Source organism: Perissodus microlepis, chromosome 7 (assembly GCF_051167445.1).
Source record: "Perissodus microlepis isolate ML-2025 ecotype Zambia chromosome 7, ASM5116744v1, whole genome shotgun sequence".
NCBI classification, from domain to species: domain Eukaryota; kingdom Metazoa; phylum Chordata; class Actinopteri; order Cichliformes; family Cichlidae; genus Perissodus; species Perissodus microlepis.
In genome coordinates this window covers 16,028,622-16,054,778 of record NC_140467.1, presented here as the reverse complement: position 1 = coordinate 16,054,778, position 26,157 = coordinate 16,028,622, and the positions used below count along the sequence as shown (strand labels likewise).

General features: G+C 42.8%; 1 protein-coding gene across 7 annotated transcripts; it reads left to right on the top strand.

Moving 5' to 3' along the window:
- The first annotated feature begins 3,443 nt into the window (after positions 1-3,443).
- On the top strand, positions 3,444-24,250 carry LOC146382845 (uncharacterized). 7 transcript variants are annotated; one of them, XM_084933797.1, is made up of 10 exons: positions 4,101-4,229; positions 4,383-4,527; positions 11,061-11,378; positions 15,537-15,611; positions 16,171-16,473; positions 17,459-17,576; positions 18,034-18,310; positions 18,394-18,525; positions 20,203-20,315; positions 22,053-24,250. In XM_084933797.1, the coding sequence occupies exons 2-10, from the start codon at positions 4,476-4,478 to the stop codon at positions 22,063-22,065; spliced, it is 1,401 nt and encodes a 466-aa protein (XP_084789923.1). In that variant the 5' UTR covers positions 4,101-4,229; positions 4,383-4,475; the 3' UTR covers positions 22,066-24,250. The 7 variants fall into 7 exon arrangements, 6 of the variants coding, with proteins under 6 accessions (XP_084789927.1, XP_084789923.1, XP_084789924.1 ...); XM_084933798.1 differs by having other exon boundaries at positions 4,380-4,527; XM_084933801.1 differs by lacking the exons at positions 4,101-4,229; positions 4,383-4,527 and adding an exon at positions 3,444-3,551.
- Positions 24,251-26,157: the final 1,907 nt, after the last annotated feature.

The following is a 26,157-nucleotide window of genomic DNA, read 5'->3' as shown; positions in this document are numbered from 1 at the left end:
AGTTCCAGATTTATGGAGGCATTTATCATCAAGGTCTTCATATAAATCTCCTCTTAAAATGCCCTAATTCAAAGGCACCTCCAATTTCCTTTAGTTGCTAAGCAACCACAGAGCGCCACAGTGATGCTCGGAGTTAAAGGCTGGCAGCCCAGTGGTGTAAAGTCGATTGTGGGGGTGAATCACTGTCTTTTATGGCTCTGAGGTTCCATTACACGGCCTGCAGACAATGACAATGATACACTGTCACTGCAGAGTAATTATACGTCCTGTTGATCCCTCTGGTGTATCCAAAAGCAAATTATGCCAGCTCAATGGCTGTAGTGAGGTTTCTGCTGGTTGACCAGTGCCGCAGGACCAGCAGTTGGTCATTATGATCATTTTTGAGAAATTTAACAAGCTCTGTGAAATCAACATCTGTGATCTGTGAAAACAACAAGAAAGTGGTTTTTTGATAGTGTGTTTAATTTGCCATCAATGCTTGCAAAGTTCCTTTTAAGGTCGGCATGACACTTGCGATAGCTCTTCTCGGCGCAGGTGCATCTGTGTTAGGTTTATTTTGGTTTGTGATTTAACTGCTGTTAAAAATGTGCTTTGGACCCATTTTGACTCCCACCCTGTAACTCCAAACAATGTCTTTACTTTAAATAAATGAGTGAATTTTAACTGAAATTTCTTATTTGCACTTCTTGCCCAAATGCTGAAGAGTATTTGTGCATACGTAATTAATTTTATAATGTGTGCTTGATTTGTTTTTAATACTTCTGCAAGTCTAGACTCATCAGACTGTTATTGTTGACATTGTGATGATTATTTCACCAGATGTGTGATGTGGTGCCAAGCGTTTGTGTGGGCAAGAACAGTGTAAAGGCTTCGCTGGCAACGGACCACCATGTCTGAGATTTCTGGAGTGATGCACTGGATGGAGTGAAAGGCTCTTATGCATACTAATAAAATCAGCCATCCTATGACTGTGTAGCGTATGAGGCTTATGAGTGTAACACGGAATTGGATCCACATCTTATAACACTTAATGTAAATATTGTGCACGAGTACTCTTGACTTGACTAATAAATATAATAGCCATTTATAGTGACATTTTCTGAATTTATTGCCAAAATATTCACTAAAGTTATAAAAAATACAACTCTATAGACTTTTTAAAATACAGTTTTAGCTTCAAATTGTGGCTCTATACTATCCTTGGTACCCTGTTAAGTAAGTATAACTTACTCTTCTTAAGTTGAGGTTACTTTTTCTTTGAGTCATCAATTTTGCATTTTCCTTTTTTAAAGTAAAGCCAGCTCATTAAATTTTACAGTGTAGTCCTCTAGTGCTCGGTGCATTGCGGTATACAGTGTTTCAGCTTACAGCGCTGGTGAAAAACATCTACATGCCCCAGATCTGCCCAGAGTTTAATGTTATTTACCAGGCCACCTCTAAAGCTGGTTTTAAAGGTACAGAAGCATCAAATGGAAGCATTAGCAGATTTTCAGTAACGTGTGGTTTGTCTTTATTTTCTAGCTTCACCACTAATCACTTCTCTGTATTTTGCAGCACCCAGCTGACAAATAAAATTAGTGACTGTTAAACAGGGCAGTACTTAGTGCGTAATCTATTAAGAAATGTCCACCAGTTAAGGACCTCTTATATGCTACAGCCTCACGGTTGTGTGGAGGGGGGTACAAAGGTTACAGACACACGTCATTACAAATCACAAATGTTAATCGCTGAAAACAGTAGGATTTTTTTCTCTGGGGACCACAGCTGTTTATGTATGTTTATGGAAATTTTGCAGCAAATCAAATGAGTTGGTAGTGAGACATATACTCTCAGTCATTGCATGAATTCTTCATGTTGTTATGCACGTTTTTATGTAAATCCTTTGTCAACGCTCGTATTCAGTCGCTACGCTAATGCAAGATGCTTAATGTGATGCCAGATATGAGGAATAGTAAGAAATAAGGGGCTTCTATGTTTGTGCGTATCTGTTCATTTGCTTCATGCCAAATATAGGCTCGCATTCCTGACGTCTGCACTGTGGTTGTGGGCACAGTAACTTGTTGAATCTGGACAAGACAAAGACCACAGTCTGAGCAGATTGGACAGATTCCGTTCATGTGACCTCACACTCTGTGGGACTGCTCTCTGCAGCAGAACAAACAACTCATCTCTAACAGTTTCACTGCAGGATGACCAGATCCTGATCAACAGGCACTCGTAGAGACATTTGCTGCTATAAAATGCTCGCGATTTCCCACAAAACAACATTTCTGAGTGATTTTTAAGCCTCTAACAGTGCAGCAGTCAGCGCTATCCTCACTGCAGCTTCATGGCTGAGTCTGTGGGGCCTGTGGAGAGGCAGGTACATGACATCGATCTGGTTCAACTTTCTACTAAAAATATTTTGACCAAGGTTTGACAGTATCTGCATTTCCTCTTTGGCACTTCTACTTTGCAGCCCGGCTGCTTCTGCCACACTAGAGTGACACTCGTGGATTGAAGCCAGACATTGTCAGCTCATTATCAACACTCTGTCATGTGTTGTCAGCCTGCGCTTTCGACAGCTCTCCCTTCCTGTGTATGTGTGTGTGTCTGTGTGGGGGGTGTTATTGTGTGTGGTGAGGAGACTGTGGGATGACTTAAGAGCTGAAAGATGTCTCCCTGCTCAGGCTCCTTGTCTGAGGATTAAGGCTGCCCGAGAAAAGCTGCACAAGGAAGTAAAGGAAGTGCTTACAAGGAGCCATCGGTCTTTTCCAGTTTTTGTTTTTTTTCTTCCTATCCCTTGTTTTGTGTTGTCGACCTCTCAGAAATCACTTGCTGTTCATTACAGATACAAACAACAGGAACATGCTGCTACTCAGACACGGGTTTTCTGCTTCCTTCTATTTCCGTTCCGCTACAGTTTTTTGTGCCTTTTTTAAACACATTTCCTCTTTCAGATGCTGCCAGATTGCACATGAGAGTGCATGTGTCAAATGTTGCGTGTGCATCTTCTGTCTGCAAAGCACTTGCTGGTTCCTGACAGTGCAGTGTTAGAAATATCCCCCTCCTGAGCCAGCGAACGGTTAAGTCTGGCCCCCCATTCCTTTCCTCTTCTTTTTGTCTCTCTCTCTGTCTGCTGACATATTTTCAGGCTTTCACGCCACACCTCAAATCTCTGGCTCCTTACTGCACAGAAGTTGCCAGATGTGATGGCAGCTGAAACTGAGTGTGAGAAAGTGCGCGTGTGTGTGTGTGTGTGTGTGTGTGTGTGTGTGTGAGAGAGAAACTGTGTGTATGGGTGGTGGTGGGGGGCTGAAAGACAGACGGAGAGACAAAAAAAAGCTGTGTGTGTGAAAGTTGTGATGAAAATTGAGCGAGTGGTGTTATGGTTGAGATGATGTATATATTTATAGCATAAGTGACACTGTTCATTAGCAGCGAGCGAGAGAGAGAGAGTCAGCAAGGGGAGGGGAGGAAATGAACAATGGAGGGGAAATGATCAGTAATCTGCGACGCTAGCTGTCAGCCTCCACTGCAACAGCCTGTCTGGATTCTGGATCTCATTATAGGTAAATTCATTTGGCTTTGGGGCCACGGCCAAAATATGCTCAAGTAATTGAGAGAGACAGAGAGACTGTATGTGAGTGTAAATGTGTGTACAAAAAAGGGAAGCACGGGTCGGTGTTTTATTATAAGTAGGATTTGCATATATCTTGGTTCTGTGATTGTCTGAACTACTTTTAATGCATTGCCAGTGATGCCTTTCACACTACCTGTTATTAGGGCTTCTAAAAACGAACCACCAAGATTCCAACTAAAGCTAACATTTAGCAAGCTAGTCTAAAGCATCACCACACACATTTGGACCTGTGAAAAGATTTTTGAAAAAAGGGGCCTTGGTGATCATTGTCCGCGTTTGTGCGTAGATCTGCGTCCCAGCCTCGATGATCGTGAATCCGTAAACAAATGTAAAAAGTCAGCAAATGCAAAAGGGGCACAAGTGGAGGCATTGGTGAGAAGGATGGTGCAGAAAAAAAGGAGTGCAAACATAGTAAACAGAGCCTGAAGGGAGAGGGAGCATGTGAAAGACAGAGAGAGAGAGAGAGGGCAGGGAGACGGAGCTTGCCATCTGGAAAACAGCATCTTTCCCTCCGATCCGCTCCTCCCCTCTTCTTCCCTCTCGGCATCTCTCCCACGCTCCAGAGCCCAGCCTTCAGCTCCCCGGATCTTTCCCAAACTCTCCCGAGGTACGGGCGGTTTGTGTGTGCATGCGCGCGTGTGTTTGCGTGTGCCAAGTTTGTGAGATTCGAAGCCTGCGCGCGCGCGTGCTGTACGAGTACTTGACACGCGATCAGTACTTTCCGTGTGTTTGTCTCCCTCCTCTCCTCTCCGCGCAGCAGCAGCGGCAGCTGAGGTGGGCGTGCGGACCCTCTGACCCTCTCTCGCCCACTCTTCCTCCGTCTCTCCCTCTTCGCAGCAGCGACAGGGGGGCTATGGATGGACTGCGTTTACCTCCACTCATAGAGGAGGCTTTGGACTCCACAGGTCTGTGTGCTGCTGTGTTGTCAGTGTGTGTTCATCTGCGACTCCGCGTAGCTGGATACAGCCGTGTGGCTGTGTTTTGCACTACAGATTATATAGACAGCGATCAGCCGGGGAAAAGGTAGATGGTTAATGTTTATCTCTCTCTCTCTTTTCTTTTTCTTTTTTCAAAGAAAGAGCATGCTCTCTAAAAGTGAGTGATGTAAAGTGGGCAGGATGTGGAACGGGAGAAGGGTGGTCTGGTGTCGAGGTGTTTACTGTGGGAGCGTGTTTCTAAAGAGCTGCAGTCGAGCTGACAGACTGAGTGAGTGAGTGAGTGAGTGGACAGCACGGTAAGATACGGCATCTGTGGACGTTTGATGGAGGCGACACGCTGCCAGGTAACGATTTGCTGGCAGCCAAAGGCAGGAAATAATTTAGGCCTAGCGTTTAGCACTGTTGAATTTGTTGCATATGTTATCCCGATGGAGAACTGATGGAATCTGGAGTCATACAGAGCTGGGTGTTATTTTTGTTAAAGATTGAATCTCTCTCATGTTTTACACAGATTATCATCTGCGGAGGAATGAGACGTCGTTTTAGTGCACATAGTGGCTTGGAGCAGATGAGCAGCTTCACTTAGGCTTGCTTGGTAACTTCATTCCACTGAAAGTTGCTGCATGACACCGAACACAATGCATCTTTATTTTATGTTTTCGCCTCAGATAGAATTAGTACTGTTTAACTATGCAGAGAAGAATGTGTGGTATTTCTCTCTCTCTTTCCATGATTCACAATGATGAAGAAGTATGTGTTTTGCAGATAGAGTGGCCCTGTGTGGGTGTGTGTGTGTGTGTGTGGACGCTGGAAGGAGGATGTTTATTGGTGTGGAGGGGCTCGGAGAAACAGACACATACACAGGTCAGCAGTTTGCTCAGAGTCATGTTTCCTTTTCCTCTGTTAATGTCCTAAAAGTGAACTTTCAGGAGCAAGGACTGGGTGGCTCATTTCTTTTAATATGCTCGCCATAGATGCCCGTAGACTTATCGAACCACTTGCATTTGTGAGCAGTTTTGTTTATTACATTTGTTGTGCTGAAGCCTGATCGCCGTAACGCGGATGCTGTCTCAGGAGAAATCCTTCCTTACCTAACAAGCTTGTTCCTGTTATCTAGCCTCTTAACTCCAGGGACTCTTTTATTGTTTTCCTTTCATCACAACCTGAGGCATGTTTTTAAAGCTGGGAATTCAGTGCTCGTGATGGCCAACATTGAGCTTATGGTGGTGTCAGGGCTGACTTCTGGAGCATAAAAAGAACTAGAAAGTGGATTGAGCTGAGTTGATAACTGATATAGTTTTGAATTATGTACCTTTGGGGGATCTAAAGGGATTTAAGTGCATTTATTGTGCCCTGGCTGAGGTCAGCCCTAACTCTCAGCATAAGTCTGGGTTCTTCAAAAAAGCAATTTTATTAAAAATCAGCAGTATTTTTCTGGTTTTTGCACTTTTGCTGAGGATTAATTCTACACTGCCTTGCCACATCTACCAACAGAGATTGCAGATGCTCCTGTGCAAACACATGCTGCCGCCGAGCAAGATCATCACAGGCACATCTGACATTTACAAGGTGTCTGCATACGATGCCGCCACTGGCCACCATATTGTTCCTCCCTCCCACTTGCACGAGCTGCCGAACACTTCTCTCTCCATCCTTCTCTCAGCTTTTCCCACTCAGTATCTCGTCCCCCTCTTTCAGATGGAATCCTTTGCTCTCTTCAGCGCCCACACACCCTCCAACACACACACACACACACACACACACACACACACACACACACACACACACACACACACACACACACACACACAAACCTTTTGCACCTGCCAGCGCGTCAGCCCACGCAGCATTTCTCTCCTGTTCTTTCCCTCCATTCCCTCATCTTCTCTCCAGTGTTGTGCCCTCATGCTGCAAAAATTCACATCAGCAGTGATACTCCCCAAAGGTACACAAACAGAATTTCTCTCAGCTCTCCGGAACTAATAAACAGCAAAGTTGCTGCCTTGGACAAACTTTGTAGATGTGGGAGCTGCTTAGACCTTTGAGAAAACCAAAAAAAACCCAACAAACGAAAACAAATCTCGCATGCTTTTCTGCCCTCAAGCATCCCTGATCCCTGTTTCTCACTGTCACATGTTCCCCCCACCCACTTCTCTGGTCTCTCCCACCAGACTTAAGTGCTTCATTTAAAAAAATAGGGGGAAAAAAGGGCCCTTAAGGCACTCTGCAGGTCCCTGGCTAAACCGAGTGTGCCATGTGTTCTTTATTCTTACTCGGCTGTATAATGGAAAAATTCTTAAAACTTTCAAGTGAATGGAGAAGGTTCACGAACTCCCGCAGCTCCTTCCTTCAGCCCCCCTCCCGCCCCCATGGCTTTAACTTTTTGTTTCCCTCGCAGAAATGCTTGGCATTGTCAGCCTATCATTAGCGCACCCTTCCTCGCGCTCTGGATTTATCTTTTTTGAATTTTGGCAACTACACAGTGAGCTGTGGTATCCCCTATTTTTTAAATAAGACCTAAGTGATAAAAAAAACCCTTTCCATAGTGATTGCTTTGCTGGGGGTGGTGGTTTGGGGGGAGGGTTAATTTGTGATGAAATGGGTATAACTGCATGACTCGTTTTCATGCGTTCTTCTTCTGATGCTATTCATATCCCTTAATGGAATAGCTATGCAACAAGCTTACGCACACACTGCACCACCACAGATTCGTATTGAAAAACCCCCCAAAAAACACACATTCCCTGAATAAATCACCTACAGCGTGCACACACTGACACAGATTTTGTGCGTGCTCATCTAATGAGGCCAAATTATAGCACATCCTGCGATGCTTTTCTATTCCATTGACCCACTTTCCCTTATTCCCCTTTGAAAGCGCAAATACGAATTTTCCATTTAAATAACAGAACGGCTGATTAAGTCGCTTCAACTTTCTTTTCTTCTCCTGCTGCTGTTGTTCCTCACTCTCCCTGGACTTTTCAGCCTCTGAAGTGCAGTACAGAGAGAGAGCGAGGGAAAGAGATAAACTCACTTTAACCTCACGAGACCTCCACCTCTGTCGCTTGCTGCTCATCTGGAGCCGGTGAGTCTCCACGCAGCTTGAAAGCAGTGCATCTCATATGATGGTGACCTCACCGTGTGGGCTTCGTGACAGTGCACCTGATACAGTTGCACAGACTCTTCTCTGGGGGGGGGGGGGGGGGGGTAAAGGAAAGGTTTCTATGGAAAGCAAAGCAGTGGACCAAAATACAGCTTTATCACCATGGTGATTCTCTATATGTTGAAGCTCTGGGTTGTTGGTGTGCTGACCAAAGGTGCATGGTGGATGTGGAATGCGTGGGGTTAACGTCGTAAATCTTTCTCCTTCCTTGTGTGTCTCTCATTGTTTTTTTCCCCTGTCTCCCTTTCACATATGCTTCTACGGTGGCTCCTTGTTATTTCAGCTCCCCCTCCCTCCTCTGTATTATGTGTTGCTGAGGAAGTGTGCCAGTGCAGGGAAAAAGCTACAACATCAGAGCAGGGCTGATTTCAAAGCTGGGGTAGGAGGGGGTGTTGTGCATTATGCATGGCCTCCTACACGTACATCCGTCACACACACACACACACACACACACACACACACACACACACACACACACACACACACACACAGAGCAGATCACAGACATATATGATCATAAATACAGTATGTTGTGTATATAGACTCATCAGAAGTGGGGATCTCACTTCACATGTATGCGTGCTCATATTCTATGTATTTACACACATGCAAAACCAAAGAGAAGTGGTCACTCTTGGCGTGTATTCATATGCAAATGCAAACTCTTGGGGCATATGCACAAATGAACCACTGACACCGCGGCACACACCTGTTTGCTCAGTCACAACACACCCAGGACACGACACCCGTAGACAGCCTCCTCCAGCGCCGCCTTTCAGCGAGCAGTCGTTTCTTTTATTGGCTGATTTGACTCCAGATGTTCCTAACTACCTAACTAGCAGTCAATTCATTTAACTAGCAGCAATAGGGAGAGACTATTCTCTCGAAAGCACTTTGCTTCACATTCCCTATTATATTACACCTGATTGCACGAAGCGGTATCATTAAAGATAAAGACTGTAAAAAAAAAAAAAGTGCTGTTTTTCCCAGTAAATTCCTGTCTACTTAATTAGTCTGCGAGGCTGAGCTTCAGATTTCGCTGCTCGATGGAAGCGCTGTTCTCTGCGAGCCCGTCCCTCACCCACCCCTCTGCTGGCTAAAACTCCCCGCTCTGCTCTTCAATTTTGCAAAGTGCAATTTTCATTATGCTCCACACTCCATCGCAGAATGCCAAATCAGAAGCAAAACAAAAAGGCTCGTGTTGACACATTAAATGTTTGAATTAAATCTCAGGCAGCCTTTCTGAGATGCTGACAAAGACTACTTGGCTCTGCCTGCTGCCTCTCTTCTAAAGTGGCACAGTATGTATACCAACATACTCAGAGTGCTGTGCTGCAGTGTGATTATGAAAGAATGTGTTGTGCATAGATAAAAGGCGTCCTCTCCCCGGAGCTGTTGCACTGCTCCTGAGATGACACCGCTGTCCGTCGCCTGCTCTTGTATGCGCGCGGCGTCCATGTCTAATGCAATCCCAGCGTGACTAAAAGAAAAAATCAAGCACAGTGGAGTGAGCACAGGTGTCACTGCAGCTGATTTGGCTGCACAATGTGCTCGATATTCACCCACAAGGTGAGAAGATTAAGCTTCTTTTAAGAGTGATACGATGAGTAGAAAGGTGAGAGGTGGTGGTAAGGGTTTGCACACGATGCATCATGCAAAGCCAGACTCTTTCTCCTAAATATACCTAAAAAGTGTTTTTTTTAAAGTGAGGACAATAATGACCGTCTATACAGAATAGACATTTACAAAAGAAAACATTTGATCCAAAGCCTTTTGGAGTTACCCACCATGAGCTCAACATATCCTGTAAGAGATTTGGATGTGAGTGATATTCAGTGGGAAGCCTTTTGTCTCTTGATGGCCTTTAGCCGCCCCTGGCTATACAAGCAGCTCCGGCTAAAACTCCCCGCCACAGAGCTCCGTCTCTCTCTTTCTTTATGACTAACTCGTTACACCAGCATCAAAGTTTAATGACAAAATAGCCCTGCGCTCATGAAACCTCTCGCATGCCTCTCAGGGGCCGCATTGTTTAAATTAACATCATTATGAGACAGGAAGGAATAAGGCTGTCACAGATGCATGATAAAATATGTTGTGATGTACACGGTTACATCTAGCGAGCAGAGAAAAAGAAAGAAAAAATAATTAGCACAAGAACCGGAAGCATCCCCAGAGCCGAGATTACACCGGTGAGCATCGCTCTTAATTAGGGTAGATCTTTAGTTAATGCTTTATTCCGTCCCCTGCTGCAGCCTTCTTCTTTTTTCTCATCACGTCTCTCCATCTTCTGTCCCTCAGTGAACACCATTCCCCCTCTCCCATCCTCACATTGCTTTCTGAGTACAAACAGCAATTTTTGGCCACTTGGAGACCACTCAGACATGAATGCGCAGTACTACATATTGATTTATTTCTGAGAAGGACTTGACCCAGGAGGGCATGCTGTTGAGAAGTGAGAGTGAAAGGATATTAGGTCAGTGTGTGTTTGCGTGTGTGTAATGCAAGCAAAACTGCCAGGGATGCCTTCTCTTCTTAACTGCTCTGACTTTGTCTCAGTAGCTGCAGCGAGACAAAGAGCTGTAATGCAAAATCAAGTTCACTCTTATTGGTCTGCCTCACATATAATGTCTCATTTTTGGTTTTAGAGCTTCTGATTGGGCCTGAGCTTATTACTGAGCGAAATCTTTTAAGAAGAAGGCAAAAATGTGACACAAGATCACGTGAAAGAGCTGTGTGTCACATCTCTCTTACTATGAGTGGTAGCTCTGTTGTTGTGGACTTTGAGGTGCATTGCTGAGTGGTGAGTCATAGCGATTGCTTCACCTCCCCACTTCTGTTTCCGCATTGTGTCAGCTAACCTGCTCCACCTGCTGGCCAAACATTTAAATCCACAGTGCGGATACAAGGATGCGTGTGCCATAAACACACAAAGCTTGAAATGCGGTGAATAAAGAGAAATATGTTGCGTGTGAATGCTGCTACATTAACATCTGCTTATTACAAAATTCTGACATTTTAAGGCACGTGTGATTTTCTTCCTTTAATCAGTGGAATCACTCAAGAAAAAGGATTGTGTCTTAGAGTTAATCACAAAAGAGGATTTTCAGTTATATTGTGTAATTGAACAGCTACGCTTAAATCAGAGTGAACAGGATGTGATGTACAAAGAAGTCGGTGCCACTTTAATCACAAGATGGTGCTGTTGATTCGGGGGAGAAGAGACCATTTGCTCTGCAGCCAAGCGTGACTGAGTTTTTAGGCGATGACAGATGGGTTTGTCACCTGTAAGGCTCTCCATCCCTTTTCCTTCTCGTAATGTCTGCCATCTCTCTACCAGATGACCCCTGTGATCTGAAAGCCGAGAGCAGCCCCAACATGGACAACGAGATAACCGCCAAGGAGCGAGGAGTCCTGGAGGAGAACAACGAGAAAGAGGAGATGGACCAGGAGAGATCTCAGGAGGAAGAGGGGGAAGAAAAGAAACTGAAAGAGGAGGAAGGTGAAGGGGAGGAGAAGAGGAAGAAGGAGCAAGAGTCGCTGACTGAGGAGCAGGAGCTGGAGGAGCTCAGGGCGCAGGTGCTGCAGCTGCTGCTGGAGCTGGAGGAGGCCAGAGAGACCTCCAACAAACATCAGGAGAGCTTCCACGAGCTGCAAGGTGAGAACTCTAGCCTTGAATACCTCTAGGACTGTATCCCTTAACTGTAATATGTATGTTCATTATTTAATACCTTTAATTATTAATTTATTAACATTAACATTAAATCATCTCCCATAAAAATCAATGCAAATGCTCTAATCATCCATCAACATGCATTAATTCTGTAACATTTATTCTGGCATTTATAGAATATGCTGACTGCCATGATAGTCCCTGTTCTAACATTTTTATCTGTCATGTTCAGTCACAACTGGAATCGGTAACAAAAGCTGAATAAAAAGCATGTCACATTTTAACACACGTAGGTAATAAAACACAAATAGCTGGGCCTCTTTCACCGATTTCTCTTCATAATATAATTTTTCCTTCTTTTAATTCTGGGTCAGCTTTGCAAAAAGCAATGCTACACCAAGCGCTTTGCTTAGAAATTAATCTACATTTTGCAGTTAACCATCATTTTTCAAATCTGCAAATTGTTTGCCAGCACCGCTCCCAAATCGCATTTACAAAAGCAATAACCCTGGGCTTTCATTTGTTACATTTCCAACACATGCATATTCAGTGAGTGGAAAAGAAAAATAATGGAAATAGCTAAGACCAACAAGCAAAGTTGAAAAAGATAAAAAAACGTTTCATTTAATTGCGGCTAAATTTTCTGTGAGCTAAAAACGATACCTAACATTTTTTACTAACCTTGTTTTTGGCCTTTCCCTCGCTGTGAAAAAAACTCCATTTGTGCTGTAAGACACATGATTATAAAATTCTTGTTACAATCTCAGCCTGAATTTTCTTCAGAGTACTTTTACATAAATGTTTGCACTATTTTTTCCCCTATTTCTACACTGATCAGTAGAAAAAAACCCTCTCTTAACTTTGTACCTGAGGCATCCTTGTGAAATTATGTTAGATGCATATATAGAAGGCGAACTGTTTATATGTGGTTACAGACAGTCTGTTGCTCATAGTCATTAAAAAGAGCATAAGCTCATACCTTAGAAATGATGAGCATAATGTTCAGAGACACTAGCAGTGACTAAGGCCTTGGGTATGAGGTTACACTGAGCTCAGTGTGTGTGTGTGTTTCTGAGTGTGTGCATTTAACAGTGTGTCATTCTTAGAGACATAGCATGGTGAGCTCAGCAGTTTGTCTGGCAGCGGGGGGAACCATTCCTCAGACAACTGCGCTCACACTGCGGGAAGTTTCTAGACGGAGTGTCCTAGACCTCAACCAGAATTCAGTATTGGTCGAGACCCTCTGGGAACAGTCAGCTGTTCGGTGCGTTGGCAGCTGATGCATGCAGATGCGGTTGTCTCGGTTTTGGGTTTCTACCCCCACACCAGTAATGATGTAGCTTGATGAATGGATTAATCTGAGGGCGTTAAAAACCAAATTTAAAATGGAAAAAGTTCTAAATAATATTGATAACAATCTACTAACTGTAGCTTAAACATTATGAAAATAAAAAAGTGAGATTCTACATCCATGGAAGTGGCACTGTGAGGTGATACTGAACAGCTGATGTTCAGCAAGTAGATTGTTTATGAATTTCATGAGCTTGGTAAGAACATTCTGGGAAGCGACTGGTGAGTTTGGTGAAATAATGGCCTGTTATGGAGGGCTTCCTGTGTAGTCAGTGGTTATCTGTCTTTTTTAAGAAGTCACCCTCCGCTGAGAGAGGCCCAGTGCAGATAGATGAGACCTAAGTGACCCCAACGCTCTAAGAAGAGGCCAGCCCTTATCTTAGCTATAGCCAGTGACTGGCTTGCTCCTCATTTCAAGCTTAAAGTTGGCTTATCACAGTCTTTTCCATTTGGTATGATAGTTTAAACGAACAAAATGTCACAATGCTAAGCTCCCTGTTTAAACACAAAACATGTTATATCGTTAAAGCTAAATTGAATCAAAAACTTCTTTCAGTCACTGAACAGGACATAAGGAAAGCTAAACAGTGAAGCAGCAGGTGATCAAAAAACAGACATACAATGTCTCAAAATCTCCAGTGACAAATGACAGTTATCCAGCCCCAGTGATTATCACATGGACTTCAGAGACCAGCACTATCAAGCAGGAATAAGAGTCAGTAAAGAATTTCAGGGTTTAACTGAGTTTTCTGTATTACAAGGATCATTCATAATGAAGTATATTGCCAGGCTATACCTACCTACCCTATTTTCAAACTTGTACTCGTTGACCTTATATAAAATTTGCAAGCAAGCCTACTTACCAGGTTGAATTATGTGTTTATATTTACTCTCACACCATTTAATGCAACCGGGTTGCTGCTTAAATAGTAAGGCTAAAACTGGCTTATACAGAAAAGAAGCAGCTACTCACATTTAGGCAGCGCGTGAATTCAGACGTATTTTTAGTCAGATCTTCCCGTGCACATTTTTTCCAACTTTCCTCCCGGCTTTAAATAGATTTTATTCAGGCCGTCTCACGCTTTTCCAGTCTTGCTGACCACCAAATCACTTAAAGCGCATACACATGCTAGTACAGCACTTTTCCTATCACACACACTCACACACCTCTGCTTTGGCTGCAGCAACTGTGCATTTGGCGTGTATGATGAGCTTTCTAATTTTATAGTTTGCTCTTATTTTGTAAAATATTGCTGCGTGCTGCCAGCAGACTGGTCACCTTCTGCCAACGCCTTTTTATGTGAATAGATTGGAAAACTCAGGGTTGATAGCCACCTTTTGCGTGACTGTATAGCAGGAACCCAAACGTTGGGGTATGAAAATATACCCCGGGTCTGTTGATCTTGCTTCATATTACAGGCCGCAGGTGTTGGTGATCTGGCCCCTGGAGGGGTGCCGCAGATAGACCTGAAACACTCTTCCAAGCAGCAGCCTGAAGTCAGTGGGCATAACAGGCACTTTACATGTTTAGATTCTTATGCAGGACACAACACAACGAAGGAGGCATTTCATCTGCCATTTGATCTGCAGATAACTCACTGCCATTAAGTACACAAGCCACAAGAAGGCTAAGGCATCCTCCAGCAGATGGTCCAGCCCCCACAGAGACCCTGATCTTAGCAACATGGAGTCACCCTGGGATTACACAAAGAGACACAAGCAATTAAGGAATGTGGCAACTTTTCCAAAACACTTGGAGCAACCCACTTGTTTCCAAAAATGTGTAGAAGAAGTTGTACTAATGAAAGGCGCACCAAACACTGATTTAAAAAAAAACATTTTTTACAATTAAATTGTACTTGTGAAAGTACTTTGTGTGTGTGCATGTTTTTTTTTTACAAGTATCTTAAGTCACTCTAAGTGTTTATAATTTAGCCATCGATCCATTATCTTCCATTATCTTTATTGCGGATTGGATGGAGCCTATCCCAGCTACCATAGGGCGAGAGGCCGGGTACACCCTGGACAGATCGCCAGTCTGTCGCAGGCTAACACATAGAGACATTTCACCATTCAGCTTACATTACCCCATGGGTAATTAACCCAATTAACATAAGGGAGGTTTCTTCCTGTTAAAAGGGAGTTTTTCATCCCCACTGTCACCAAGTGCTTGCTCATAGGGGGTCGTCTGATTTTTGGAGTTTTATCTCTATTATTTTAGGGCCTTGACCTTAGAATTTAAAGCACCAAACCACAACAATTGGTTGTGGTTTGGTGCCATGTAAATAAAACTGAATTGAATGGACATATGATTTGATTTAAGAATACGCTCTCGCTATCCTTCTAGCTCCTCTTGCTGCTATATAAAAGCCATCAGTGAATCTGCCTGAAGTATGTGGCAGAAAACATTTGGCATGAGACATCCTGATAGGGACCAAAAATAAACAGAAATTCAAAAATAGCAGCAAACCAAAAGCTGTGAAACTGGCAGCCAAAACACTCTGTGTTATTTTTCTACTGCTATCTGTTAAGTTTAGAAGAGAATTTTCCAATGAAAAGGATCATTAGGAACTCGCATACCAGAAAGAAAAATCCTGCTAAGTAATATTGATGGTCTGCTCACGTACTGTTCATTGCTTTTAACGGAAGCAGACCTACAAAGCTGCTTGTGTCATCCAGTCATGCCTCAAGGTTGAACAGCTTATCAAGTTGTCATCTTTCTTCTTTTGGCCTGCTGCACTTTTTTCCTCTTATCTCACTACCCACTCCTGACTCCCCATCTCTCCTCTCCAGGTCTGTTGGAGGATGAGCGTCTGGCAAGTGCCCATCAGGCTGAGGCATTCACACGGCAGATCCAGAATCTGCAAGGTATCAACACAATATGCCTAAGGATCTCTAAAATAACATTTTGTGTCATTTTTTCCCCTTGGATTAAAAAAATCAAAAGTTTTACACCCCTCAGTGCTTAAGGTCTCTGCAGATTTTGATCTTTAAGCTGCTAATTTATTAGCTTGACTTCTGTTTCATGCTACCACTTATGCAGAATTTTTGTTCTCAAAGACAGACAAAGAAAATCAGAAGGGAAAAAAAGTTTTTTAAAGTTGCGAGGTGGAGAGAACTCTCCATTCCTGAAATGACTAAACTAATAATCCCAACCTGACCCTGAATAAAAAGCATGCCAGTTACCATCAGTTACATCAGCTCCTCTTTCAAACAGTACCCGCACAGACACACACACACACAGGCGTATGCAAGTGCACACCAACCACCTACACACACAAACACACACAGGCCCACTACTGCAAAGCCTCAGGTGAGATCATACATATACACCCATACTGACACTGCAGTCTCACCCACACATCTGCCATAAAGAAAACCTAACGTTCTCCTCCTCCTCCTCTTCCTCTTCCCCCGCTTGCCATAGCCCAGCTGCGCTCTGTGCAGGAGGAGATGTACAGCCTGGAGGAGGAGAAGGAGAGCGAGCTGGCCGAGGCCCAGGAGGAGCTGCGCACGGCTCAGGAGGAGGTGCTCCTGCTCCAGCAGGCCGCGGAGGAGGCAGCGGCGGAGAGGGAGAACGACATCGCCTCACTGCAGGAAGAGCTGTGTCGCCGGCGGGCCGAGCTCCAGCGCCTAAGTGAAGAAACCCAGGAGTATGAGCTGGAGATAACCACGCTCAGGGCCGAAATCAGCATGAAGAGCCAGCGCAGGGAGGCCGAGAGGAGAGAGGGTGAGGGATGAGGAAGGGGGGGGACAGATGCAATCAGAGAAGAAGTGAGGTTGCATCACGTGTGTCTTATTAGGTTCTTAGTTACCCAAGTCAATGTAGTCTTACAAACTTGAGAAAAAAAGGCCACTGGTCATTTTTAAGTTTGTGAATTTAACCCTACTAGGCATTAAATCCGCCTTTTTCCCCCATCTTAACTCATGTGACGTAGGACATGAGAAGTAGTAGGTCAATGACCACCTCTCACAGGAACAACCCTCAGTAGGGGTTAAATACCTGGGACTCTTACTGAAGCCTCTTGGATTAGAGGTAAAAACATCTTCACAAGCTTAAAAATAAAGTTTTCTTCTTTCTTCAAGCTTTTAAGTTTAGCACAAAAAGCCTGTGATCAGTCTTTGCACGAGGATGGTCTCGTTCCCTCACAGCATGTTAGTAAACTGCAGTCAAGAACATCTGTCATTGGCGGGTTCAGTAAATGCTACAAAATAGGATTGCTGGGAGTTGAAAAGGGAGTGACATGTGTGTGTATATTCAGAATACCAGGGACATGAGGTCACGACAGGGAGGGATCCACACTTCCAGTGCATGATGTCACTGCCGGGGTCTGGAGCTGGGTGGGACCGTGGGTGGAGGGAACATCACCCAAAATGCACAAACATTATTGGTGGAAATGGCTTTTCTGCTTCAGTTCTTGCACATACTAAAATATTTGTAAGCCTTAAAGGAACTGCCAGTCGGATTTTGATACCACTGAGACAGAGCTGGCATGGATGTGTCATCCTGCTGCCAATCCAGGCTAAGCTAACCAGCTGCTGGCTGTCGCTTCATCTTCAGCAGACAGATATGAGATTGTTCCAAAGCTTTTCGTGCTCTGACAAGAGAGCGGCTGACTAAAATGTACGTTTTACACTGTCTGTACTATAAAGATGTGTAGGAGTATACAATGTCGTTTTAAACATCCTCATCTGTGCCCTTCTTGCTCCGACAGGTGACGTCGACCTGCTAAAGGAGGAGTGCCGTATGCTGAGGGAGGAGTGTCAGACCCTGAAGGAGGACAACAGACGGCTCTCCGAGAGGCTGCAGCTGCTGCAAAGACAGAGGACATGGTGAGAGGTCAACGACTGCTCGCTCGTCAGCTGTGCTCACTGGATCAGCTGGAGGGGATACCCTCTGGTATCACTAGTTCCCATCACAGCACCGACCACCTGTTTAAGCACTTCAGTAAAGTTGTAGCATGATATGAGGGATTACACATAAGCAATTAAGAATTAAGAATGCCTTTGAATTGTAAGGTTGTTCTATGTGATGAGCATTTGCCAATAATGTCTGGCCATTTACTGGGAAATTGAAAAGAATAGTTGTTACTGTGCTATAGGGTGTAAATATTTTAACTTCAGGTTTAAATTTATGTGTAGCTGAAAAGCAGGTTGACAAAACAGTGTCACCATTTGATATCAACATTTCTTCTAAGGGTTAACACATCCTCCCATCCTCCCGTTTTTACAATAAGAAATAAAAAATGGTAGAAGCCGGTTAATTTGGAGCCGCTTTTTGATCTCGCAGCTCTAGCGTCTACCTGTCGCTGAAAGAGGAAGACGCAGGGGAGGGCACAGAGGGAAAGGAGATGGAGACCGGCTCAGATGAGGTCATGACAGAGAGCTACATGACCATGGCCCAGTCTGAGAACTGTCGTCTGGTGGATGCCTCCATCCAGAAGAACATCTCATTCGATGGGAAGCCGATGACGCCGACGAGCTGGACCGGAGGGATCGGGGAGATCTTCTCGCTGAGAGACCAGCTGAAACAGGCTGAGGAGAAGGCCTCACAAGTTCAGAGAGAGGTACAGTGCCCTACTTTGCTAGAAAGTGGCACAGATTTGGTACACATTATTCTTCTGATTCTTTTGGCCTCTGTGTCCTCCAGTGTGAGGGTCTGAAGATGGAGCTGCAGGAGTTGCAGGTACTGTATGACAGCAGTCAGAGGGAGAGGGCAGAGCTGGAGGAGGAGCTGCAGCGCTGCAAGGCAGAGCTGGAGAAGCTGTCGGGGGGGACGCAGGTGAGGAACCACAGAGCTCAAGCCCATCATGGGACAAACTATAATAAAAATATAGCGCCGGCATCAGCAGAGCAACTGATTGAAAAGCTGTACAGCTTTCTGTGATTACTGATAATATATTTAGTAGATATTTATCATCGCTTTCTGAACTTGTTCCTATATTTTGTTTTTAAATGATATGAATTTATTCTAAAAGCAATATTCCAGTTACACAATGAAGAAAATGTAAAGTTGTTTTTGTTGTTGTTGTTTGCAGTCACACTATCTACTAACACATAACGAACCTCACATTGCTCCTCACTGTATCCTGTGTCTGTTGAGCCCACTTTTTTATGTGTCCCATACTGCAGCGATACATGTGTTGATATGACCTGACCTGGCCTGTCAGCCCATATCAGTATTTACTGTGTGCTTTGGGCTGGGGAACGTTCCCCCCACTGTGTCTGTGTCCTGACTGCTCAGTTAGAGCAATGCTTAAATACTGTTGTTTGACAAAAACACAAAATCTCTAATAAAACGCATTCAGGCGCCTTGGAGCTAATGCACTTTATACCACTGAAGCATATAAGCAGACTTGAGATCTTTTTAAAACAGTAAATGTAATTAAACTGCTTTTTTTTTTTTTCTTGTTTAGACATTTTATTTAATACCAGACTGGTTTCTCTTCCTTCTAATAAAGTTACATATGAAAAATCTAAAGGAAATGAAATGAAACTGAACACAATTCATGCCATATTCATTTAAAACGCGACTATTCTTACATAATAAGTACTTGAAAGCATCCAGCATGGTTTGTACATTGAACTATGAGTTATAACTTCTCAGTTCAATGTATTTTTCATGACCTCTCAGCCTTCCAGGTGCCACTGAATGAAAGCATAGGTTGTGATTTCCATTGCAAAGCTCCCGAGGAATTAGAATGCACTGACGGTAGAACAGTCTGTGCTTTCACCTGCATTGCCATGCAAAGACAGTCGCTACTCTGAAAGTCGAGTATTATCAAGTTTTAAAAAGAGCAGGTAAAAACTCAATGAAAAATCTAAACAAAACCTCAGAATTTGGATCATATTTTTGCGATGGTTGAAATCATCCAGTGAAAACAGAACTGTGTTTTGTCTGCAACAGCCATGATGAGATGTCTCCACATCGTGTCAAACTGTCTACCCGTGCCTGTCTCTGATGCTGTCCTTGTTCTCTGAATGTCCATGACCTCTCAGCCTGTTTGGCGACAAATTTCTTACGACTTATGAACAAATTAACTTCAAAATGAGGATAGAGAGACTAATACACCTTCATATGCTAAGTCCATCCTGCGTGCCTTTCCTTCTTTTTCTTTTTCTTTTTTGCTAGCATGATATCACACGCAGCCAGGAAATGCCACACGGGACTGCTCACGCATACTCACACTGAGTTGATGTTTATGTCACCGTAAAGTTATGCATTGTTTGTTTAATAGGAAATATTAAATCACTCCATCACAGTCCTTCCCCCCGTATATCACAGCCACAGGCCATTTCACACTTAGAATTGAGTGATTTGTGTAGTGTAGTGGTGGTCCATTTGTGCCGTTGTCACACATCCTTATCTGTTTGTTTTATTATTTGGCTACCTCGCTCCATCATTCATTCATCCCCTTCATTGCCATGGTCCTTGTGTTTGTTTCTGTTCCCTCCTCAGAGATTCATCCATCCGTCTGAGCACGCTGTTCTCTCCATCCCCTTCATAGGAATGATTGTAATTGTGGCTGTGGTCTGGTGCTGGTTGTCGGAGCTGGCGTCCCAGAGAGCAAGGTATGGGAGGAGCTTATATCTGTCTGAAGCGTAATGCTACTTATGGTTCTCGCAAAGTATACTATGGATTAGTTCACCTAAATTACACAAAAAAAATTCAATAATATGCTAAACAAAAGAAAAACAAGAGCGTAATCCCCCCTCCCCCAGAATGCAAGGGCTATACTAAAACTTTAAGGTTTTATGATGTCTTATTACAACATGCTGACATCAGCCTGCTTTTATAACAACAACTCTGATGTTTGACCTCAGACAAGGAAGCATTACATATTAAAATTGTGCATTTTATTATCTTTACCCAGATGATTGGAGCAGAACTGGCTGAAATCTTTGGCTTTTAAGCTGTAAAAGATATATTCATGCGGTGTGTCATTTGCAAAACTTTAAGCCGTCCTTGTGATGTTGTATTGAAAAAATGAAACATGTTGTACAGCTCTCTCCATGCCCTTTCATATGATATCTTACTCATTATAGTTTCATGAAATTTTTTTCAAGGTCAGCTTTGAAATCCTGGAGTTTCAAAGTGTTTAGCTGGCTCGCTGTGAGCTGTCTGGAGATGGGAGGGTTGCATGTCTAATTTGCTGACAATACGTAATTGGGTCAATAATAAATAAGCAGGTTTTTATGTGTTAGAGTCCTGACTTCAGCTGAGAGGAGGAAGAGGAAGAGCAATATGTGGAAATAAGGGAGGAGAAATGATAATGCATGGCTAATAAACCACACAGCTGACGAATGATCTTTGGAGGTATCAAAGATGAAATTCAAAGAATACAAGCATGTCCACACCTCGTTATGTTGGGAATCAGGTGTTTTCAGTTCCATTGCAAAGCAAATCTAGCAATGCAGTCTGGCTTTACAAACATTTGTGAAAGAATGGGCCAATCTAAAGAGCTACTGTTAGATATGTAAAGTTACAGAGCAGGGTCAACAACACTCTGCTGACTCAATAACTGCAGAGCTCCAAACCTCCTCTGTCATTAATGTCAGCACATAAACTGCACCAGGAGCTTCATGGGATGGGTTTCCATGGCCGAGCAGCTCCTGTAGATGTAAAGTGTTGATAGCCTAGTGCTTTTAGTCCATATAGTCAGAGGTAAATATGTTTTTCTGTTATTTTGGTGAACTAATCCTTTATTTGTCAGGAATCTTTGTGTTTAGTTGTTATGGGAGAATATAAACTGAAGAAATTCCAAATACGGCCTTTAAAATCTGAAACACACTGAAAAACAGATAATATGAACCACTGCCGTCTGTGCACCATTTATGAAAGGTCAACATGGGACGGGTGGGCAGTTTGGCAAAACTGAAAAACTAGAAATCTTTGAGCTTCACCGAATGAATAATGTAAAGAAAAAGCTCAACCATTTTATTGGGAAATACGATTTACCGCTTTCTTGCCAAGATTTAAATGAGAAGATTGTTACCATTTATTTGTGTCAAATGTAAAACTACAGCCAAATGATATTTAGCTTAAATTAGTATTTATTTTAAAATGTGGTTTGTAAATAGTGAGCTTTGGAGGTGTGAGTTGGTGTTTCCCTAACCAATTACCCCCTGATTTGTTTGCACTGACATTAAATCAGTAACAATCTTCTCATCTCAATCTCTGAGAGAAGCAATTGTGCCCATTTCCCAAAACGTGGAACTATTCTTTCTATAAGACATCTAGTTTGTATCTATTGGTGACAGTTAACCTCTGCTGACTCCTGACACTCTTCTTTTCGTGTCTTCCCTCAGGGGAGTGAGGTAGGTTGGAGCTCCATTGTGACTATCACTGCAGCCACAGCTGTGCTTCTAGTGATGACTAGCTTATTGAGAGCTCTCGTCCGATTCTGACTGGATGGGTAACAACCGCACGGGACGGACGTCTGCTTCAGACCAGCCCTCACGTCTCCTGCCATGTCTATATCGAGTCACCCGGAATGATCTAAATGTGATAGAAGTGACAACTTTGTAGTAGAAACACCTACGGGGAAACCTTTATCTCTAACGAGACGGTACTACATGCACGCACAGGCTGAGAAAGATGCGCCCGGCATCACTCAAGGCTGAAGACGACAATGACAATGAGCTGACCTGCAGACAGTGCACACAAGGACTGTCCTTTAAATGTATGCTAGTGCTGTGTCATTCCTCTTCTGTGTCAGTGAATATGATTTTTTTTCTCTTTTAACAATGTGACAAATTATGTTTTTCAGTAGTATGTACTAAATTGGTTTTAGTTTATTTAACCATTATTTATTTATTTGCTATTTAAACTGTTGTTAATAGGTGTTTCTGATCATAAGGACAAGCGTTTGATTTGGAGTAATGCGCTGAAACCCCCAAAAGTGTACATAGCAGAAAGAATTGTTAACAATCAGTTACTGACCCCCCACCCACCCGCCAAAAAAACAATGCAATATATGCATGAACAAAAGTTAACAAGTCTTCATGAATTAGCAGTCTATCATATCTATTATTGTGTTATTTTGCCCTTAAATTAGATATTAGACAGCCTTCATTACAAAGCCCTGTGGCCTGCAAGCACGAGAAGGCTGATTGTGGTCAGCCCCTCTTCACATTCCCCTTAATTTATCAATGAACCAACACACCAGGAGGTTAATGCAGAGCCACTTCACTTTGAAATACCCCAACAATATGATTTCTTGTTATGTACCAACATAATGAAGCAGCGTTAGGAGCAAATCCTGGTGGGGAGAGTCTATGTAGTTATTATTTCGTATACTTTAAGCTAATGCTAATGTCATTGTGAATGAATTCATGTTCTTTTTCCTCTGTAAGGCTTTAAACTGGCTTTTGAGTGTTTTGTTAGTGTTTTTTTTAGGCGACTGCAGATTGTTCAAGGTACACAGTGTGAGAATGTCGACCTTCAGCTTTACCTACTACATGCTTTATGGGGGGGAAAACCCCTGCAGGTCTGATTACTACCAGTTGATATCCAGATATTGACAGATTATAACACTGATGTAGTGAAATGAGCGAGCACAGCTATTTCCGAAGGCATTACAGACGCAGTTATGGGTCCAAAATATGTAAATAAGAAAGTGTCAGAAAGAGTTAGGCTAAGCATCAGTTAGGAAAAACTTATGTATCTATGGCAGGACTTTGTTTACATTTGTGATATATGTTATTTTCTTGGTGAAAAATCTTTTAGAACTGAAAACGGCATGCTAGAAAAACATAGAAGCACAAATATATAATTTATGTTGTTTATGTGGATTCTTTGTATTTCATGTATATAGATGTGACATATAGTACTATGGGAGAGATATTTCTTAAATCCATTTGTACTAGCTTTGTAGAAAGTCTACTCTATTTTGAAAGAGCATCGTATATTTGATAGCCGAAATATATGTAATTTTAATGTTCATTATTTATGGTGATGTCATTCAGGAGGATTGATAGCATCGCTTACCATTTTCAGTACCTCCGTGTCTAGAGGTGGTGTAGCCGTTGCATGCGTTTAGATTGCAGTTGACCGTAGGTGCCAGAAAGTGCAACTCCTGTTTCTTAAAACCTGTTGAGTTTCTGAAACGTATTGGAAGTTTTTTCTGAAGCCTCAACCTTCATTAGCAATGCCTGACAATTTTTATTTCTGCATATGCACATAGGCTAAGAAAACAGAAAATGTGCCGCTGGACTGCAAATGTTGTCAGTGTCTGTTGGATCAATCGTACAATAGAAATGGAATTGCCATTACTTGCATTAGTATAGAATACTGTCTGATTTGATAAATGTGTCACTCCGAGTTTCCTTCATGAATACTGACTTTTATCATAGTTTCACGAGCTTCTGTAACTGCAGTGTTTCTCGGCTTACTGCTTTACATTTGGATAGCATTGTTGTTTTCAATATAGTTGTGGCTATTTTGTTACCCGGAGGTCTATTTTGCACTGTACACGACTTGAGAAAATAAATATACCCGACCCACATGATGTCTGAGAGCTTTATTTTTTCCTGGGTGGTGGCCTCACCCGGCATCAGTCACAAGGTTTAAAGGTCTTACGGAATCCCATTCATGAAAACATAAGTCCAGCCTGAGTAAGAGCAGTCTCCCTGGTGGAGTCACATTACATGGGTTGTATGGATATTAATAAACTTCCTTCCAACGGCGTGACATAAGCTGACAGACATGGCTTCCTTACAGATGGCACAGAGGTTACACTCATGACTCCACTGCCACAGCTCATGGTTTACTGAGTTTGAGTGCATCCAATTATCTAAAAGTAGCCTACATGTGCAGCTCTATAGAAAACTAGTGCCGGTAAAACCCTTCACTGCACGGCTGTCTTTCACTTTTGGTTCACATGAAATTACTTTTCCAAGTTTCAAAATATTTCACTTCGGATTGTGAACCAGGTTTCTATTTTGCTCTGGCTCAGAGTTAGGGCTAAAGAAGTGTCAGATCCAGCAAAATCTAATCAGCTGGCCTTTGGCCTCAGGCCTATCTGTCCTGCAAATTCACCCCAAATCCCTTATTAAATATTTAATATATTCACCTGACAGACTAACAGGGAAAAGCTAATTAAAAAAGGTAGACCGCTGACTGTGATAGCAGCCATGGGCAATCTGGTGGAGATATAATGCCAACTCAACAGAGTCCAGGTCAACAGATCTTGCTCCGTGTTACGGTTCTTGCTTGAGTTTAGTTATTCACCATTCTTTATAGTTCCTTATAAAGATGGGAGCTGGAGTTGAACAAAAAGAAGACACTTTATACCAACAAATTAAAGAAATACCATTGTAGAATTTGAATATTTGCAATGTTTTTAGTGATTAAAATGTAGAATAGTGCTCTGTTTTTTCTGTAAATCCTGATTCATTATTTAATTGTATTTTAAAAAATTATTATATTATGATTTGATTCTGTGTAAATATTCAGTGATGTTGTAATTTGTGCGAATATATTAAAAAAAAAAAGATTATAGTTGAAGTATCAGTTCACTGTGCCTGTGTTAAACCCACTGACACAACTTTTCTGGACAATATTCTGGATGAAGCTTAAAAGAATGTGCATTTCTCCTGCAGTGCTATGGTCCACCGTAGATGTAGCAGAGTAAAGTAACACTGCAGTGTCTCAGGGACACCTTGCTTCCATCATAAAGGAGAGAAATCCTCTGTTCAGAAAGAAACAAACTCACTTTGGTGTGCTTCGTGGTCAGCCCTGAGAGGTCCTGACAGGCTCTGACTCTTTCAGCTGCAGGAAAATGTAAAATTTACAGTAACTTCACAACATATGTCATTTATATGAAGCACTGGAACAGGTCATTGTTGAGTGGAACAACAGTGTTAAAAGGTATCTTACTAGCAGGTGGGAGATCACCATGGGCACCCCTTGCTGTGTCCATACTGAGTATCTTGTAAATGCCATCTGCATGTGTCACAGTTATACTTACCTCCCACTACTTCATCAAGGCTGGTGCTGGCATCTGGTGTCACTGCCATGTCAGTGCTGAGTCACAGCACCACCACAATCCTTGAAGCCGCTGCAAGCCTGGTGTTTATTCTGACCTACTCATTTAGAATACAGATAATCAATTTTTCAGTGAGCTGATGCTGTCCACACACACACACACTCCCACTCTCTCTCTCACAAACACACTGTTCATCAGGTGCTGATATCGTGCTGTCACTTATCAGAGCTGGAGATGAAACTCTACTCATGTAGCCTGGATAACCTTGACCCACAAAGGAGCTGGCTTTTAAAATTTGAATTTTGAAAGCTGAGAGAGACAATAACTCAAAACCATCATCTCACGAGCTTTTCTGAGCTTTGCTTGCCTGCACACAGATGTATTTCACTCAGTGGTGGCAGATAGCAGTCAACCCCACGTAATGC

Excerpts from the sequence above, each read along its gene's own strand:
- LOC146382845 (XM_084933794.1), top strand. The coding sequence starts at position 4,251 with ATGCGCGCGTGTGTTTGCGTGTGCCAAGTTTGTGAGATTCGAAGCCTG. Across the intron at positions 17,577-18,033 it reads CTGCAAAGACAGAGGACATG|CTCTAGCGTCTACCTGTCGC; the intron begins GTGAGAGGTCAA and ends TTGATCTCGCAG. Across the intron at positions 18,311-18,393 it reads CCTCACAAGTTCAGAGAGAG|TGTGAGGGTCTGAAGATGGA; the intron begins GTACAGTGCCCT and ends TGTGTCCTCCAG.